This window comes from Acanthochromis polyacanthus, chromosome 6 (assembly GCF_021347895.1).
Source record: "Acanthochromis polyacanthus isolate Apoly-LR-REF ecotype Palm Island chromosome 6, KAUST_Apoly_ChrSc, whole genome shotgun sequence".
NCBI lineage: Eukaryota > Metazoa > Chordata > Actinopteri > Pomacentridae > Acanthochromis > Acanthochromis polyacanthus.
The window spans coordinates 40,861,579-40,881,241 of record NC_067118.1 but is presented as its reverse complement, the minus strand read 5'-3'; the positions used below and the strand labels follow the sequence as shown (position 1 = coordinate 40,881,241).

The 19,663-nt window shown below is 39.9% G+C and overlaps 1 protein-coding gene across 1 annotated transcript in view; it reads left to right on the top strand.

Annotated features, from left to right (window-relative positions):
- The window catches only part of LOC110969822 (N-terminal EF-hand calcium-binding protein 1-like), a 30,083-nt gene extending 11,161 nt beyond the window's left edge, over positions 1-18,922 (top strand). The window contains exons 3-12 of the mRNA XM_022219996.2: positions 1,305-1,413; positions 4,236-4,261; positions 4,502-4,599; positions 12,109-12,367; positions 12,539-12,618; positions 13,664-13,717; positions 15,303-15,415; positions 15,568-15,645; positions 15,804-15,895; positions 17,656-18,922. Of these exons, the coding sequence (XP_022075688.1) occupies positions 1,305-1,413; positions 4,236-4,261; positions 4,502-4,599; positions 12,109-12,367; positions 12,539-12,618; positions 13,664-13,717; positions 15,303-15,415; positions 15,568-15,645; positions 15,804-15,895; positions 17,656-17,684 (938 nt within the window). The 3' untranslated portion in view covers positions 17,685-18,922. The remainder of the gene's footprint in view (positions 1-1,304; positions 1,414-4,235; positions 4,262-4,501; positions 4,600-12,108; positions 12,368-12,538; positions 12,619-13,663; positions 13,718-15,302; positions 15,416-15,567; positions 15,646-15,803; positions 15,896-17,655) is intronic.
- Positions 18,923-19,663: the final 741 nt, after the last annotated feature.

Sequence of the window (19,663 nt, the reverse complement as noted above, 5' to 3'; positions counted from 1 at the left end):
ACGACAGGAAATCCTCTCATTTTAGTGCTTAAACAAGACAATATTTGACACTTTTACTTGAAAAAATAGCTGAATCAAAACAGCTACAGAGTTGTTTCGGTTGATTTGGACATTTTCAACACCTGTGGACATTATGTGCTTTCATTTTTAGACTAAATATACAATGCAATACTAATAGAATTAATATTCATACCATCTGCAGTAAGACTGAATGACATCAGCATCACTGGCTGATGGTAGCATAAACAGGACTTAAATCACAACATCAGCATCATCTCAAAGCAGAATAAAATCATCAGCTACATCCAGTAGTTTTACATTTATTTTCCAAAGCTTTACATTGTTGCTGTCTGCAGTGTATTACTACTGTATTTATTCATTTTTATTTTCCATTCTTGTACATTTTATTAATATTATTATTAGACAAATGTGTATTGTTGCTGTAACACTGTGAATTTCCCCTGGTGTGTCGAGCAAAACAGGATTATCTTGTCTTATCTTTAAACAAAATGCATTTCAATTGAAATTCTGTAAGATTAGATCCCCATTTTTTTTAAGTACAGTTGCAGAATTTGAAACAGTGGTTTGGTTGTTTCACCAAATTAGGATTCAACAAAGAGACTAAATGACAGCAGCATTAACCCTGTAAGACCCAAATGTTGAAGAAAAATGAGCAAGAAAAAACCAAAAACAAATCTACAAATAATAACTACATATATAATGTTGTTTTTGCTTCTTTTAGTTAGATTTTTTCTTGCTCGTTTTGTCTATATTTGGGTTTATATAGAATGCATATGTATATACATACATCCCCTGTCAAAAGTTTTAGGACGCTTTCTCATTAATTTGAATGAGAAAACGTCCTAAAACTTTTGACAGGGGGGTGTATATACACATATAAAATATATATAATAGAAAATAACAAGAAACACTGATGTATTTTTGCAGCAGTGGGTTTTTTCCAGGGTTAAGAGTCTCATTTGAAAGTAAACGTGGAGCTCAGTTAGTTATTTAAGAAACTGTATTTTCAGCTTTATTATATAAATTTATTGCAGCTGGATAAGAGGAGAGACCTTTTCAGCTCAGTTTAAGGAGCCACTTAAAGTTCTGGGTCGTTGCCCGCTGATAAGAAATATCTGTTTTGCAGCAGCGCCTCTAAACTCATCACTTGGATTAGATTAGCATCGTGAAGCCGAAGCAGCCTCGTTCCTTTACTCTGACTCATGCACGGTCTCTGCATTAAGGTGCTAGAACGCTCCAGGATCGGGGTGAGGTGCGACTTTAACGGGTTTGTCTCCTTTCAGACGACGGGAAGCTGTCTCTGGAGGAGTTCCAGTCCTACTTCACCGACGGCATCCTCACCGACGAGCAGATGCAGGAGCTGTACCGCTCCATCGACAGGCAGCAGACAGAGTAAGCTCCTCTTCCTTCTGGACGTCCTCCACTTCTGCTGCCATCTGCAGCCCCTCCTGCTGCCCCGCCGCCTCGCAATGAGATGTCAATACTGCACTTCACTGGAGATTATGTCAATATTCCACTGAGAGCCTGGATTCTGGTGTGAGAGCCAAGAATCTGCAGCAGATAAGACTGCAAACGCTCGCCTGTGCCACTAGAAAAATAACTGTTAGAGTTAAAAGAGGGAATTATTTGTGATAAAGGAGAAATGATATATTGAAGAATGAGCCGTCAGGTGGTTTTACATCTTTAAATGTGAAGCTCAACCTCAAACAGAACAGTCAGGTTCTTAAATATTTGGACGTTGACACGGCTTTCTGCTCCGTTCACCGCCACAGTGGATTTGAAATGGAATGATCAAGATGTGCTCTAAGTTTCAGCTTTAATTTGAGGGTATTTACATCTAAATCAGGTTAACAGTGGAGGAATTATCACAGATCCATTGTGGTGGTTTGACTGTAGAGGCAGTAAATGCTTCAGTTTTGCTTGAATTGAACATTTCAATACATTAAAACTGCATTTTGTGTAAGCCGGCATAATCAACTCAAATGTTATTTTCAGTTAAATTGAACATCATTGTGCCAGTGAGCCAGCAGCAGTAAGTGCACATCCTAGAAAACGGACATATTTAGAAGTATGGTGAAGGTAGAAGTGCTCATGGATAAACAGACAGCTGTCACAGTTTTACTCACTGTTTGCTCATGCTGCTCTGCAATACAGGATTGGGCAACTTTATGGAAACGGCACAGCCATGACTAGAAGTACAGATAATTTAGAAATGTGTCCAGTGTAGGATTATGCAGTTTTAATGCCAAAAATTGCTATAAAAGAAAAAGTGTTTATTCATTTCACAAAAAAATGGAAAAAAAATAGAATCAGCAAGTGCAAGAATTACAATTCTGGGATTAAAACGGGTTTCACATGTGATATTATACAATATTTTCATGCCTATTTTTAGTTCATTTCTATGTTTGTCTCCTTTCTGCTCTGTGTAGATTATTTATTTTACACAAATCAGCAAGTACAGCTTTTTTGCTCACAAATGTAACCAGTTTTTTGTTGAAAATTCCCTGAATTTTTGTCGCACTCCTCTTAATCACAGCTGAGTCACTGCTGGCTTCCTGGTTACACCGAAAAGTGCAGAATTTTTATTTTTTTACTGAATCTGGTTAGAGAAGACATTTTATTTTTGGCAAATTTTTTAACAAGACATGTTGCACGATGAAGGCATTTAGATGAAGTATTGGATTTAAAGTGTTTGTGGTTAATTTTCCTCCTGATGGAACCACAGATTTTTCATGATTTATTCAAGAATTGTCTGAAAGTGTGAATGCGATGATGATGATTCTTTCTTTGGCGGACTTCTGAAGGCCTAAAAATACTCAAACGTGTGAACATTTGCACACACATCAGAACTGGCGAGAAATTTGGTATTTTAGGGGAATTGCACATGTGTGCCTAAATGGCTCAATAGCGCCCCCTTTACTACAGCCACAGTGTGTGACCTACAGCGTCCACATTTGGTAGTCATACAGTGGGGAAAATAAGTATTCGATACACCGCCAATTTTGCAAAATCCCTGCTGCAGTGTGTTCTCTTTTCTGAAATTTTTTTTGTTTAAATTCTGTCTCTCACAGTGAAGTTTACCTACGATAAAAGTTACAGACCTCTCCATTCTTTGTAAGTGGAAAAACTTGCAAAGTCACATTAAATATTTATTTTCCCCACCGTATGTAGCTTCATCAGGAATTATGTGTCATATTTCTTTGTTTTTACTTGCCTGGAAAATCCAGACTGACTTTATTTATGTATTAATATAAATACAAATAAAGCAGTCTGGCATTGTGATGATAGGAGACGATTTCAAAAAGGAGGGGCTAACGAATGCAGCTTGAACGAGAAAGAACCAATCAGCGTAACACGGATGTGACGCACAAACAAATCGACCTTGAAGTCCATGTAGTCCAAACAACAATGGCATGCAGCAGAGAAAGCGTCGCGGTGAATGATTACTGCCGTTTTTGTCACAAAAATCAGCGAATACATGGGGTACTCTCAAGTACAACACTTATTTTTGAAAAGGCTACGCAACAAAAGACTCCTTCCGAACGATTAGCGGTGTTAGGAATAACTTTGTTAATGTTTGTGTTTGGTTACGGGAGGTGCGCAGGTGTTTTATGGGTAATCCAGGTGCTGAAGATGACGCAGCATTAACTCCCGCCTCCCGTGCTATGATTGGTCGTACCAAACTTTCCCGGGAGGGAAACGCGATTCAATTCGCCCAATGCCAAACTGACTCTCCTGTATCTCCTAACATGGAGATAGGAGATTACATGGAGATTCAGTTTGGATTTTCCAAGCTATGTTTTTACAAATTCTTGGTCTGATAAATGCTGTAATTTTGGTGATAAACGAAAAAGATATCTAATTTTTCCAAACTGCTTTTTGGGTTTTAGGTTTCACAGAGTTAATATTCAGGAAAACTAAAAAAAACTTGATGTTTTTTTGACGAGTTCTGGAATGTGTGGAACAATTTTTTCATGGGTGTTGATTCACAGTGAATAAGTGTGATGTCTGCGAGTTAAGATTTGATTGTAACTTGAAGGAGTAGGAAGTTTTGCTGCAAATTACAGCTATTGGGGCTCTGATTGTTTTTAGATTAAGTCCCATAATGGAACTACTGACAGAGCTGGTGTTTATTGTGCTTGACAGAAATATTTCAGGCTTCTCAGTGACATCTTTTCTAATTAACATGCCTCTTTTTGTTCTTCTTCTTACAGCAACCTGGACATAGACAAGCTCTCAGGTAAAAATGTGTCATTCTTGCTTTTTTTTACTGATTTAAACTCTACATGTAACACAGAGATAGCGTGAGGTTTCTTGGTTTTACTTGTTGCTCTTGGCTTCCTGTTAATGAACCAAACTGCTGAAAATGTGCCCACAGCTTCAGCCCGACAGCTTTGAATCTAATTAAAGTCCACATTGATTTATTACCGTCTCGTGGAAAACACCACAGAGTCGACTAACGAGGCTTTTTCTCCTCCAGAGTACTTCACTCCTCATCTGGGAGAGTACGTCAACGTCCTGTCTGCTCTGGAGAAGCTGAACGTGGCCATTCTGAAGGCCATGGATAAGACTAAAGAGGTGGGTGACGACGGTTTTTACTTCTCGCATGCTGAGTTTCGTCTGTCGAGGTGTAATAGAAATGTAGCAAAAACAGCTTTTAGAAAACTTGCAGGCATCTGAGCATCACAGGTTTATTTTGTTACTGTCCAATATATCACAATCTATATAGAAAACAATTAATTGTATCTGTGTCCGAGAAATCTCTAAGTTCCCCATTACAGAAATACTTCTTAAGGACGTGTGTTGATTCCAGATCACATGACCTGCTCATTTTGTTTCTCTGTGGTCATTTTGTTTATTTTTTGGTCATTTTCAGGCTGTTTTGTGGCCATTTTAGGTCTTTTTTGTGGTCATTTTGTGCATTTTTGTGACTGTTTCCAGTCTGTTTGTGATCATTTTAGGTGTCTCTGTGGTCATTTTGCACCCCTTTGGGGCTGTTTCCAGTCTGTTTGTGGGCATTTTAGGTCTTTTTTAAGGTATTTTTGTGGTCATTTTTGCAAGCTTTTGTAGTTATTCTGTGTGTCTCTTGTCATTTTGTGTCTTTATATGATAATTACATGTGTCATTTTGTGTTTTCTGTGGTCTTTTTGTGCATTTTTGTGGTCATGTTGTGTCTTTTTATGGTTGTTTTGTGTGTCTTTGTACTCATTTTGTTTCTTTTGGTCATTTTTAGACTGTTTTGTGGGTGTTTTAGATCTTTTTGTGGTCATTTTGCACCCCTATGTGGCTGTTTTCAGGCTGTTTGTGATAATTTTAGGTCTTTTTGTGGTCATTTTGTGCATTTTTGTGGTCATGTTGTGTCTTTTTATGGTTGTTTTGTGTGTCTTTGTACTCATTTTGTTTCTTTTGGTCATTTTTAGACTGTTTTGTGGGTGTTTTAGATCTTTTTATGGTCATTTTACACCCCTTTGTGGCTGTTTTCAGGCTGTTTGTGATAATTTTAGGTGTTTTTGTGGTCATTTTGTGGATTTTTGTGGTCATGTTGTGTCTTTTTATGGCTGTTTTGTGAGTCTTTGTAGTCATTTTGTTTCTGTTTGGTCTTTTTCAGACTGTTTTGTGGGTGTTTTAGATCTTTTTGTGGTCATTTTGCACCCCTTTGTGGCTGTTTTCAGGCTGTTTGTGATAATTTTAGGTCTTTTTGTGGTAATTTCGTGCATTTTTGTGGTAATTTTGCACCCTGTTGTGGCTGTTTTCAGTCTGTTTGTGGGCATTTTAGGTCTTTTTTTTAGGTCTTTTTGTGGTCATTTTATACCTCTATTGTGGTTTTGTTGTGATTTTGTGTGCCTCTGTGATCGTTTTGCAACTTTTTGTTGTTATTTTGTGTATGTCTCGTCATTTTGTGTCATTATATGATAATTATCTGTCTCACTGAGTCTTTTTGTGTTTTCGCTACTCGTTTTAGATCTTTTTTTTGTCATTTTCTGCATTTTTGTGGTCATGTTATGTCTTTTTGTGGTTGTTTTATGGGTCTTTGTGCTCATTTTGTTTCTTTTTTGGTCATATTCAGACTGTTTTGTGGCCATTTTAGGTCTTTTTGTGTTCATTTTGTGCATTTTTGGGGTCGTTTTCAGTCTGCTTGTGGTAATTTTAGGTGTTGTGTGGTCATTTTCTGTGCCTCTGTGGTCATTTTGCAACTTTTTTTGTAGTTATTTTGTGTGTCTCTCATCATTTTGTGTCTTTATGTGATAATTATGTCTCATTTTGAAGGCCATGGATAAGACTAAAGAGGTGAGTGACAGCGGTTTTCAGTTTTGTCTGTCGAGGCGTAATAGAAATGTAAAACCAAAACCAGCTTTCAGAACATTTGTAGGCATCTGAGCATCCCTGCCTTTTTTTGTTCCTGTCCAGCTGTCAGCTTGAAACCCTGTCAGAGTTCTTTGAGATCAGTCTGCTGTTGTGGCGTTACGGGAGAAAAGAAAACTGTCCGGCATGAACTGATTCTGCTGCCTCTCTTCACTGTCAGTTTATTTTCAAACAGGAGCTCAGAGACTTTTACAAGACGAGCCGTGCTTTTTAAAAACAGCTCCTCTGACTTGAGAAACAAGGCAGCTGTTTGTCTTTATGAATCTGCCAGTAAAGGAAAAGCAGTTTATGACAGCAGGACCTTTCGGCCATTTATTTGATTCTCTTTCACAATACGGTGCGAGCTTTGTGACATTCACAACTGAATGATCTGTTACGATCATGAAAATTGTGTGAAAATGTGCTTTTTTTTTTCCATAAATAGAGAAATTTCAAGGTATCCAGTGGCTCACACGTTAGATTTAAGGAAAATAAGGAGACTAACGTGAAAAAGAACTTGGATTTAACGTGCAGATAGAGTCTGTTGAAGGAATAAGGTACAAAATAAAAAACAGAGTTTTAAAAAACCAAGTACAGCTTAAAAGCAGAAAGAATAAAGAGCATATACACCGTATAATTACGCTGCCGTACAATTACGGTAGAACATTTTCTTCTTTATTCTAAAGAAATGCATTGATATTGTTGATTTTGCTGTTAGAGATTTGTGCTTCGTTCCATATTTTACTGTAAAAAAAAGTTTTAACCTTTAAAATTTGAAAATTTACATGAAAATACCATATAAAGCAAAATTATAAATATTACAGCGTTATTCCATTATCAGCACAACAGTCTGTGTATTTAACATTAAATATATGTATTTTTAGCTGTGACAGGGTTACAGCTGTCATAAATATTAATATGTCTGTTATTAACACAAAAGTACGTTAATTTGACCGGCACAAACTGTAATTTTTACATCAAATAAATCAGCACAACAATATGTACATCTGTTAAAAACTGCATTCTTTTGAGAAATAAATGCAAAAATTACAGTATTGATTTGAATTTTTCTTTTAAATAACTGTGCAAAAGTAGAGAGATGTATTTTTTTTAAGAGAAAATTTTGTAAAAAAAAAATGCAGTTTTCTCCTGATTATTTCCGGTGCTTCAGTGTTTCATAAACTGCATCAAACTGTTTTAGAGTTTGCAGATTTTTACCGTAAAATGTACAGACATTTTTTTACAGTGTAGGAGGGGCGTTTGGGTCCTGCTGGGCTCAGGATTTCTGGGTTTTATCGACTGAGCGTCGTCACCTAATTGTCAGTTCGCAATATAATGTTAAGCCTGACATAATACTGCATATCAGCACAAATCCCGCTTTTAATTAGAAGGACGTACACAACATCTATCTTTCATGCTCCGTATTTAAAGGCATTAGAGGAGATTTAATTTCCTACGACTTTGAACGTAGCATGCGCACATACAACCTCTCCCTCACCCCCCTCTAACCTCCCCCCTCTTAACATTTACGAAGAAACGCCCCCCTCCAGAAACTTGCGTAGCACTCGTGAAGTTGTCTTTTACGGCTGTAAGTCCAAGGCGTACGTAATCTACGTAACTAGGCCTGAGCCGGAAGATTTTTGATTGACAGGAAAGGGAGCAAACCAAACGCCTCGGTCCGAGCGCGTTGATTGGCTGATGTTTTTCAGGTCCTGCCATGTCCACAGTTATTTTTTTTTATTTTTTATTCTTTTAGAAACCATACATACAAGTCCACTAAAGGTCAGTATATTCATTTTATGTGAATCAGACAAATTAAACCAAAAAAAACATCCTCCATAATGCCTTTAAGTATTACCACACAGTCAACAGTAAAGTAGAGAAACCAGCCAGAAGTACACTTCAGAGGTAAAACGTCGAGGCTTAGCTGAGAGGTTAGGATGGCAGAACGCTGCACCGCCTCCAAGTGAAAATCAGAACTAGAACTGATTAGTGACTACGGCCATCTTGGTGATACCTCCAGGCAGTTATTTTGGGCTAATAGCAACATGCTAACATGTAACTGAATGGGAAGAGAGCCACATGTACTGAATCAGAAGTGAAATTTGATATAAAACTGCTTTCAAATTTAAACACTGCAATAAAATAAGCTTTAGGAAGCCTTTTCCTTACATATTCTACCGATTCTATATAGGCATGTCCTCTAGACACCATGAACATCTGTACAACGTTTAGTACACTGGTGAGCTTTTTCAGTCTAACACAGACAAAAAAAATAGAAAATGTCCACCTTTTAGAAGACTCAGAGTCATTTATTATCCTAATTGTTTTCCATTAAGTGAGTGTGCAGCTCTAAATGTCATGTAAACTTTCATCATTTATGCAGAATATGTGTATATTTAGAGTCTAAATGCAACATTAGTGCAGCAACATGCAGCATTCAGATGTAAATCAGCTTCGTGTGGGAACAAGATCTCCTCTGGCAGCTTATTGCACATCATTACTTCTAGCTCTGTTCCATCTTCTGATCACGTCGCTTTCATCGTTTCACAGAGTGTTTTATTTTGCTGTTTACTGAAGAAAGGCATTAAATATTCAGTAAGCAGTATTACGACATGTTCCCTCCAAGTTAAAATCCTCATTGTAAAAACAAAACAAAAATAATAATCTGACTTTGGAGTTGCTGTTCAGTTCAAAGGACTGCAACTTTCACACTGTTTCTTTTATCTGTATCTCATAAAATCTCCGACCTCGGATTGTGTAACATGCTAATTAGAGCCTGCTGAAATCCTGCTATGAGTTCTGTTTGAGCAGAACTTAATATTCCATGAGACGTCAGAGGGATTTAAGCATCTGGCCCTGACAAGTAGGGGTATAATCGTGTTGTTTTATCCGCACACAGAAGAGATCAGCATCAGAGAACGTCTGCTTAGACTTAATCAATAGCTCAGCTCAGTCTGTATTGATGTCACACAGCTCTGCATGTTAAGCCAATAGGTTTTTTATTTCTGCTTAGCAAGAGAAGTGAGTCAGGTGTGGACTGTGAATGGATAGATGCTCCTGAAGTTGTTCTCTGTGGCGTGCAATTTATTTTCACTGCAGTTTCTGGTGCTTTCAGGAGGCAGCAGTGGAGTGTCGCTGACAGTAACTAAAGCTGACAAACCCCCCAGCTGTCCGACTGATCTGACATCAGATGTCCTCCACCACACGGCCATATTTCAGCTGCTCTAATCTCTTCCTTCTTCACGTTCTTTTCCTCTCCAGAGTCTATTATTCACTCAGGTGCACACTTTTCTCTCCCTCTGTTTGATCTCATTTTTCTGTACATCCATCTTCCCCGCCATCGTCTGGCTCTTTATCTTTCTCCAGGATGACGCTTGCCCTCCTGCAGCTCATGCATTTTTCATGCCGCTATTAGTTGGTCAAAAAAGCTTTCTTAGCCCTGAAGAGGACAAGTTTTTTAGTCAGTTAAGATGTAACTGATCCTATAAGCCAGGAGTGTTAAACTCATTTAGGAGCCGTTTACACGAGGACGCTTGCAGGTAAAAACGGCAAAATATTTCAACAAAACACCCTACCGTTTATACGAGGACGGCGTTTTGGGGGCTTAAAAACGCAAAAGTTTGAAACCGGCCTCCAGAGTGGAAAAGTAGAAAACGCTCCACCGTTACGTTTCCGTCTAAACAGCAAACGCAAAACTTTGCCGAGATCTGACCACGTCGCGCACGCGATTACATCACATACGTGCGCCGGTGCTTTGGTTTCCTGGCCGGTACAAGGACGTAAACAAAGATGTGATTATTTCCATTCTTCGTACCTTCAAGCGACTCTGGCAGCTCTATGTACACTACAGGAGTCGTACCAACAAACGTGCAGAATCTGTACAGATTCCATTCATGAGCATTTACCGCGGCGGAGATCCAAAAAGGGAGATAGTACGTATGCGCGTAGACATGGCGGAGTTTTATCACAGCGCCACCCAGCTGCCTAGCATGCATATCCAATCGAATTCCACACACTATAGAGTCACTGTATATACGCAGATTTCCTTCAAAACCGCTCGTCTAAACGTGAAATGACAAGACGCCACTTTTGTGTTTTCTGTTAAGATGGTCCTCGTGTAAACGGCCCCTTAGTTCAGTCTGACCTCCAGTTATCCAGACCAGTATAACCACAGCATAATAACCTATAAATAACCACAACTCCACATTTTTCCTTTGTTCTAGTGCAATTCTGAAATTGTTCACATTTAAGGAATTATCTTTTCACAAAACATCATAAACAACCTGAAATTTCTGAAGAAAAATAAGTTCAATTTTAGCAACATTATGCATCAGTTTATCATTTACACATCACAACTTCCAGATCACAGAGTGTCGACAAAGACACAAAATATTTTGTCACAGGTATCTGGAAATGAATGATATATGAGCAAAATGACAAAACTCAGACAAAAAAAAAAACAACAAAAACAAGACAAAATACTACAAAAATGAGACGCAAAATGACAAAAACGTGACACAAAGTAACAAGAAAATGGGACAAATGACAGGAAATGAAACAAAAAATTAGACAAAAAAGTTTTAAAGCGACAAAAAATGGACGGACGACAAAAACGAGACAAAAAATGACAGTTGACACAAACAAAACCAAAAATGACAAAAGCGAGAAACAAAACAACAAAAAAGTAGACTAACAACACAAGCGAGACAAAAAAAACCACAAAATGGCAAAAGCGATACAAAACATCAACAAAGAGAAACACAAAATGGAAAAAACACACGCAAGACAAAAGGGAAGCACAAAAGGACAAACATGAGAAACAAAACAACAAAAACGTGAGACAAACGACAAAAGCCAGACAAACAAAATAACTTGTGAAATCTTCCACGAACTCCCGTTTATGATGCTCTTAATTCTACCTGGAAGTATGAGCAGTAAAATGAAATGTGATTCCTGCTTTGCTGTGGCGCTCTGAGATTAAATGAACACGTCCGCTGTGATGCTGCAGCTCATCTGTCTTGAAAATAAAAAGCAGGACAAACTGCGTAAAGGACCGAGGGTTCATTCGTCACGTAGAGAAGCTCCTCCACTGCCAAGAAAACGGAGCACATAGAAATGTGGATTCCAACCGGCTCAGTGGTCATTTTTCAAACCTCTCGCTGCCTCTCCTGAACTCTTATTTTGTGGCACCACTGGGGGCTGCTGAGGGCGATGAACTCCATTATCCACGAAAACCGAGCTCTGAAAGTTGTGTTTAAGTTGTGAGGAACACGAGTGGAATAGAGCAGCCGCTGCACTGAAGATTAAAGGTTCCTGAGAACTGGCACCAAGCTTATCAATGTTAATAAAATCACTTTACAGTTTGTAATAAACCTCACAGAAGCGTGGTAAACAGTGTCAACCATTCAAAGACTTTGAGCAGAAGCATTCATATACAAAAGATCTCCGTAATCCAAGAAAAACACAACTTGTTTTGAAAATTAAAAACCCAGTGTTAGCTTCTTCACACCATTTTCCACATGAGGCTTGAAAGTGAGGGAGTCCTCAATCCAGACCCCCTGGTATTTATACACAGAACCACCTCCGTTTCATCTGAATCATTTGTGGCCACGTCATAGAGGAGAGAACATCAGCTTAGTCTCGTCTGCATTGAGAACAAGTTTCAGGTGCAGTAATGAATTCTGGGCAGAAACAAATGCTGTCTGCAGGGATTTTAGTTCTACACTCGCTCTTTCCCCTCAGGAGTACCAGGGCTCGTCGGTGCTGGGTCAGTTTGTGACGCGCTTCCTGCTGAGGGAAACCTCCACCCAGCTGCAGTCCCTCCAGACGTCCCTGGACTGCGCCATGGAGGCCGTCCACGACCACGGCTGCACGGGGAGGAGGACGCTGAAGAAGCCCGAGGACCTGCCCATCCAGAGGATGCCCAAACGGCCCGGCCGACGCATCCAGAAGAACATGTGTCTGTCCCCCACCGACCCCTACTCCGGCATGCTCACCACAGGTAAGATCAGGACCTGTGGGGTTCAAATGCTGGAGGTGTGGAGAACAAACACTGCACTGCTTTACTGATAAATGATCATTGCTAAGACGTCCTTTGCTGTGCTGATGTATTGATGCTGTGCTGTTGTATTGATGCTGTGCTGTTGTGCTGATGTTGTGTTTGTTGGTTCAGGGGTCAGCGTGGAGCCAGACAACCACTGGGGCTCTCAGATCAACCAACTGGAGGAACTCATAGACAAACTGGAGTGTGAGGTTTGTATAAAATCCCTTTCTCTCAGTGTGTTTGTAGTCTTTATGTCAGGGGTGTCAAACATGCGGCCCTCCAGAGGACCCTAACCCTACACCCCTGATTCATGTCCAAAAAAAAGCTCGACTCTAGCTTCATATTTAGCTAATAATGATATCTTCCTCTTCATTTAACTCTCAGCAAGAAAGCAAATGAGTATGACTCACTGAATATTGATTTATTGTTTTGTAGCAGAGCAAATAGTAGCTTGAAGCGTCGATGCCATAACACCGAAAAAACAGGAATCTCATCCATGAGTTTAAACCCTTTAAGTGGCGACATAACTTCATCAACGCAGTGAGTTTAATTTGCTAGAAAGACTCGAATTCGCAGCCAAAAGCTCGGTCTCTGGAGGTGGTATCTTGGGGAGGATCGCGTTTCACTCCAGGCTCGGCTGCTACAGTTAAAAATGTGAAGCCCGGCTGTGAGTTTGCAGATATGCAGAGCTGGCCCTGCAGTAGAAGGCATCCAACAGAGAGGAGGATTTATACAAAGAGCAAAGCCGAGCTGCGCTGCACACACTGAATATCATGCATAAAGCATCAGAGTGCGAGTATAGACTCTGCTCCACTCAGGCTGGACACTGTGGGGAAAGCTGTGCAGATATTGATGCATCACTGCTGCACAAAACATCACTGATATCTTGATTTGTCTGAAGATTTTAGCTCTCGGCCGCTCTGCTGGATTCAGTTTCATTTTTAATTCTGCACTTATCACATTTAAAATATCCCGCTGAAAATATAAATGAGGCGTTTTCCAAGGATAGACATCAGTGCTTCAAGGATATCCAGCTCGCCTGTTAACATGCTAATAATTACATTTTCTTATCTTGGCCGCGCAGAAGAGAATTTATTCTGACTCAGGGCTGTTGGAGGGTTAACGTGAACACGGTTGTCTCTTTCTTGTGAGAGCTGATGGTTTGTGACAGTCTGTAACTCGAGGCCGACTCAGCTGAGAAGGTTTCTGCTGCTAATTCTTGTCCTGCTGAAATATTGATGCCCCCATTTTCAGAGTCCACATCTCGAACCTCTCAAAGAAGACACATTGGCAGGGACGTATAAATCGGTGAGTCCAGCATCTGCTTAATACTATATGTGAAAAATCTATCGTACAGTCGTGGAAAAAATTATCAGACCACCCTTGTTTTTTTCAATTTCTTCTTCATTTTAACGCCTGGAACCACTAAAGGTACATTTGTTTGGACAAATCTAATGATAACAGCAAAAATAACTCATAAGAGTTTAATTTCAGAGCTGATATCAGACATTTTCCATGATTTTCTTGATAATAACCAAAATCACTTCAGTTCTTCCATCAATACTTATAGCATTGTTCTGCCAGAAACAGCTTTTAGGATTCCATGTTTTCTGTCTGTTTTAGTCCCATGATACAGACAGGAGTTACAGGAGTTAGTACTGATTCATATCCATTGTTTCTGATGTCTCTTCATGCTCTCCACCAGCTTCTGATCACAGCAGCCCATTCCTGTTGCACTAATTCTAACTAATCTGCTTTGTTTTTTGACTTGTGGTTCTCCATTTAGCGTTTGATGATTTTCCACAGGTTTTCAGTTGGATTTAGATCTGGTGATTGAGCAGCCAAGGCATGGTTCCAGTGTTCTGGTTCTCCATCCAGGCTTTAACTGACCTTGCCATATGGTAAGGGGCATTGTCTTGTTGGAAAATCCAGTCATTGGAGGCAGGAAAGACCTGGTGATGACCTGGTTCATTCTCCCTGTTCCAACCAGACTGAAACAACCCCAGATGCTCACTGATCCACCTCCATGTTTTACTGTAGGGGCAGACAGTCTGGTTTGGAGCTTCTCCAGGTTTCCTCCTAAACAGGAAGTTGTCTGGAGTGGACATCAACTGAAAACGGGATTCATCTCTGAAGAGAACCTTAGTCCAGTCATCAACAGTCCAATTCCTTGTGATCTCAGCAAACAGTAACCGGCTTTCTTCTGCCTTTCCTTGATGAAGGGCTTCTTCCTGCCCTGTGTGACTTCAGATCAGCTTCAAGAAGTCACTTTCCAACTGTCCTTGCCCAACAAGTCCCATTTCTCCACAGTGTCCACTCATTTTTAAGGTTCCTGGAAGTCTGATGACGATTCCTGACAGGAACGGATGAGTTACGGTCATCTGGTGGTAGAAAGACGTTTCCTGACCAGCTAGCAGTTTGGTAGAACCATGCTGGACTAATTTTTTCTTGGTGTAAAGAACGGCTGCCTTGGAGATCTTCAGTTTTTTCTCTACCTGTCTTTCACTCATGCTAGTTACCAGCAGTGTCGAGATGGCTGCCTTTGTGGTTTCACATAATTCTTTAGTTTTCGGCATTATGTGAGAGATGACAACTTCTGAGTTGTGCTACGACTTGAATGTTCTCAGTAAACCACTCTAGACCTTCACATGTGCTGCTGATGACATGAAATGGCCTCTTATATACTCTGGAAATACAATGAAGCTGAAGCACGTCAAGTAGGACATAAAGTATGATGGAATCAGCTGCATTTGTTGTCGAGTTCATTGTATTCTTCAGGTAATAAACCTTTAGTGGTAGCAGGCATTGAAATGAAGAACACAAGGGAGGTCTGATCATTTCTTCCATGACTGTATATGTGGGAAGATTGACGTTATTGAATTATTTTCTCCAGAACATCCTTCTGGTCCAGAGACAAATGTCGGTGAAGGAGAGAGATGTGGAGCAGTTTCAACAAGCTCTCAAAATCTACACAGATGCCACCACCAGCCAGATAGACAACCTGCAGTACGTCTCTGTCGTCGCCTCTGTTTTGTTTTTGGGGTTTTCTTTTACCTCAGGTTCTCTCTGTTATATGACACAGCTACATGAAATGGCTTCCACACCTTTAAGATAACCCCCACTGCCCTCCTTTTTGCTCTCTCTCTTTTTCTTTTTAGCGTTTCCGTCCAGAACCTGCCAGACAGATCATGCTTCATCATGTATGAGTTTTGGCAGGACCGTCTCTCCTGGATGAGGTAGGATCAGACAGGGTTTGTGGCGTTTAAAGCTCGTTTCCAGGATTTCACAGCTGAACCGAAAGCACTCAGAGCTGCTCACTTTGAAGCTTTTTTTTTTGCCTGGCTGTGGGGCAAATGGCACTCTCATCTCTTTTCATCCCTCCTTTTCTTCTCAGCTACCTGCAGTCGTCCATCAGTAAGACCTTCCAGCGCTGCATTATCGACTCCCTGGAACAGCCGGAAATGGTCTCCACCATGCTGCTGCCAGGTAAAGACATCAAAACAGCAGCAGCTCATTAAAAGATGATGATGTAGAAGATGAAGCAATCAGACGTTAATCCAGTTTGTTTTAGTAGAATGTTAATAATGATGGTAGAATGGCCTTCTACCACCAAGTTTTTTGAGGTTCAAAATATGAAATTAACATAGTTGGTCTTTCTGGAAGAATAATTAAGTGCACTACAAGTAGATATGCCTTTAATAGTAAAGCTGCTATGATCTGTTTTTTAGATATTTTTTTGCAATGGGTTAAATCACTATATAGATTTAAAAGTCCAGATAAAGCTAGTAACTTGCAGCTAAAGAGCCAGATTTCCCTCAACAGCTGCTGGAAACAGAATCATGACCAAAGAATTGCACAGGAACATGGTTCCTAATGACGAATAATGTTGGTCTGTATCTGCAGCAGGTAGCAAACAAGTTTGCCACATCAACTTTCAAGTTTGAAATAGGTTGTTTTTGCATTTGCAATTTGTTTCTGCTGTTCCAAGGTGTGCAAAAAATCATTTAATCCTCTGAACCACAAAACCCACTTTTTAAAAGGAGCACCGTCTTTATCAAGTCGCCAAAACGGCACCAATTATTAGAGCAAAAACCTGAGAATACAGACTGAGTTGTTGGATTTTTAACATTTTAATGGCCGCTGAATGTGTCATGTGCTATTGGAAAATTTAGCCACACCTTTAATGAATGATAAATCCAGTGCAGACATAGTTAATGTGGTAAATGACTGTTCTAGCTGGAAACAGCTGATTTTTAATGGAATATCTCCATAGGGGTACAGAGGAACATTTCCAGCAACCATCACTCCTGTGTTCTAATGCTACATTGTGTTAGCTAATGGTGTCGAAAGGCTTATTATCCCCCCTCCACGAAGTGGAAAAGGGGGATATAGGTTTGGCCTCCGTCCGTCCGTCCGTCCGTCCGAGATGAAGGGGACAGCTTTTCTCGGAAACTATTACAGCTAGGATTACGAAATTTAGTGTGTAGCTTCACACCATGGACACCTTGATCAAGTTCGAAAATGAGACCTGTGCGATAATATTTAACAGAGTTATGGCCCTTGATCATAATCTTGGATATAGACTCATAGACATCACATGTGGCGGGGGATATTGATGACCATGTCGTCTTGTTGATGATTAGATGCAGTTATGTTAGCGCATGAATAAAAGTGGGAGTTTTCATGGAAAAGATGAAATTGCCTGGGTGACCCCAAGCCTTTTAACAGTTGTGTGTATGTATATGTACACCCCCTGTCAAAAGTTTTGAGACAGATTCTCATTCATTTGAATGAGAATCAGTCTCAAAACTTTTGACAGGGGGTGTACATGTAGTATAGTTCAGTGTAGTTTGTTCCCAGTGCTGTAATACCTGTGGGTGAAAATGTTGTACATGTTGGTTGGAAGTTTAAATTTTTTGTGAAATGAATAATCAAAGAATTGCAATTTTCCTTTCTAATGATTTATGGTATTATAACTGTCAAACCGCACAGAAGACATTTTTGGTTGAGCTGTTTCCATAGAGATACAGGCCTTTCTATTGCAGAGTAAATGAGCCCAGACTGAGTGAAAACATTACAGGAGCGGAAAGCTGCGTCTGGTTCAGAGGGTTAATGCAGGTTTTCTGTGTGGGAATACTGTCCGCTGTGCTGTAAGCTGCTCTTTCTGTTGTTGTTGCTGCTGCTCGTTTGTTTGGCTCAAGCAGAGACCACGAAGCACTGATGCATGTTAATGTTTTGTTTTACAGCCTCTTGGTGGATTATGAACAACAACTGACAGAGCAACGCTGCTGCTCCTCAAGAGAAGAAGGCGACTGTATAATCGCTTTTTTGTTCTTTGATATTACCCTTTTTCCTCATGGCATGACCAGGATTGTTTTTGCAAATATGCTCCAGGGGGGTTGTAAAAAGAGAGAGAGAATAGTTTTCAGATGAATCGGTTGAAAAACAAACCAAAACCTTGGATAGAAAGGTGATGCAGCGTCGTAAGGTGCGAAAAGGATCTGTGATGATGGCATCGGCACATTTCTTGCTTCTGATTTCATAGAAACACAAGAAATAATGACATAAAACAACAAAAAAAAGAAGAAGATTTGCATGATTTCTTATTTCTCAATGCTCGTTTGTTTCACTCAAAGCTCCATCTTAGAGTAGATACGATGTCAGCAACGCCACAGCACTAGAAACACACGAAAGCCAACTGATCTGCCCATTCGTCACCTTTTCTTCCATACGGATGACAACAGAAATAGCGGTAACCTTTCCTCTTGTTCTCTCTGTGGTGTTGTGCTTTGTTGTCTCCTTCAGAGCTTATTTTGCTGATTGGTTAGACAGTCATTAGGTAGAATGTAGTTAAAAAACGGATCATCTAACCTTCAACCATCCGTGCCACTCCTGCACTTTAGAAAAAATACAGAACATGGACCTTATTGTGAAGAATGGACATTTATTTATTATAGATTAGCTGTTGAAAAATGTAGAACTAACTGCTGTTATTAAAAAGCCAAGAGCTGCACTCGAGGTGTAGCCAGACTCTAGTGGATGATAACAAGTTACCAAATGATCGTGCGGTTCGCCTGTACTGTTGATCTAGATATTAAAACTCAAAGCCATTATTTTACAGCGTGCAATCAGAAGAGATTAACGGCACAGTTACACACAAATAGAAGTTTATATATTTTGAGTACAGATAATTAAGCAGGATGTGTTCTGTGTATCGACATTAGAGAGAACATGCACTAGGATCGTGTACTTTATTTAATGAGAGCTGTAGGGTGTAAGTAATCGTCGTAGAACACTGGTAAATGTACAGTACGATGCTGTATTGAATTCTGCTCCGATCATGTGAGGAACGAATGTGTTCACAATTTTGTTTGAGGTGTTTATTGTTTCTTTTATGTAGAAAATACAGTTGTTATGTGGATGCTATATTCGTTTTTTGGCATGAATAAAAGTTTGACATGTTGATGACACGAAAAAAAACTCGTCTAGAGTAACTTCTAGATAATTATACAAGTGGTGGTGTAATTTTTTGGTCCTTTTTTCTCATTTTTGTCGTTTTGTGTCTCGTTTTTGTAGTATTTAGGGTCCGAGCGCCAACGGTGCCGAAGGACCTTATTGAAACCCTAGGGTATCTTTTTCTTCTTCACTCTTTTCCCTTCTTTTCAGAGTCCACTTTGGCGGCCTTATCATACCCCAAAATGCGTCAAACTTTGCACACACATCAGGACTGGCGAAAAATTTGATATTTTATGGGAGTTGCGCACATGTGTGGCAAAATGGCTCCATAGCACCCCCTGTAAAATTGAAAAAGTGGTCATTAGGCCAACTGCCACGACGTTTCATCTACAGCCACAATATTTGGGGGACATATGCAGCACATCAGGACACACGAAAAAGCCAATCACGGCCATGCCCCAAACCCAACAGGAAGTTGGCCATCTTGAATTCAACGTAAATTTTTTCTGCTTAGTCACTCATTGGGGGTAAGTCCGAGAGACCTCCAATTTGGCCAGGATATGCAACAGTCCTTCCTGATGAAAAGTTATCAAAATGCTCCACAAAAGTCAAAGGACGTTGTCATGGCGACCCCCAAAAATACTGATCCTTCCTTATCAAACAGGAAGTGTTGTCTAACTCGCCTGAACATGCTCCAATCTGCCTGAAATTTTACATGTATGATCAGAGTCCCGCCCTGACGACATCGATGCAGTTATATACATTTACAGTCATAGCACCACCTTGTGGTTTCTGGAA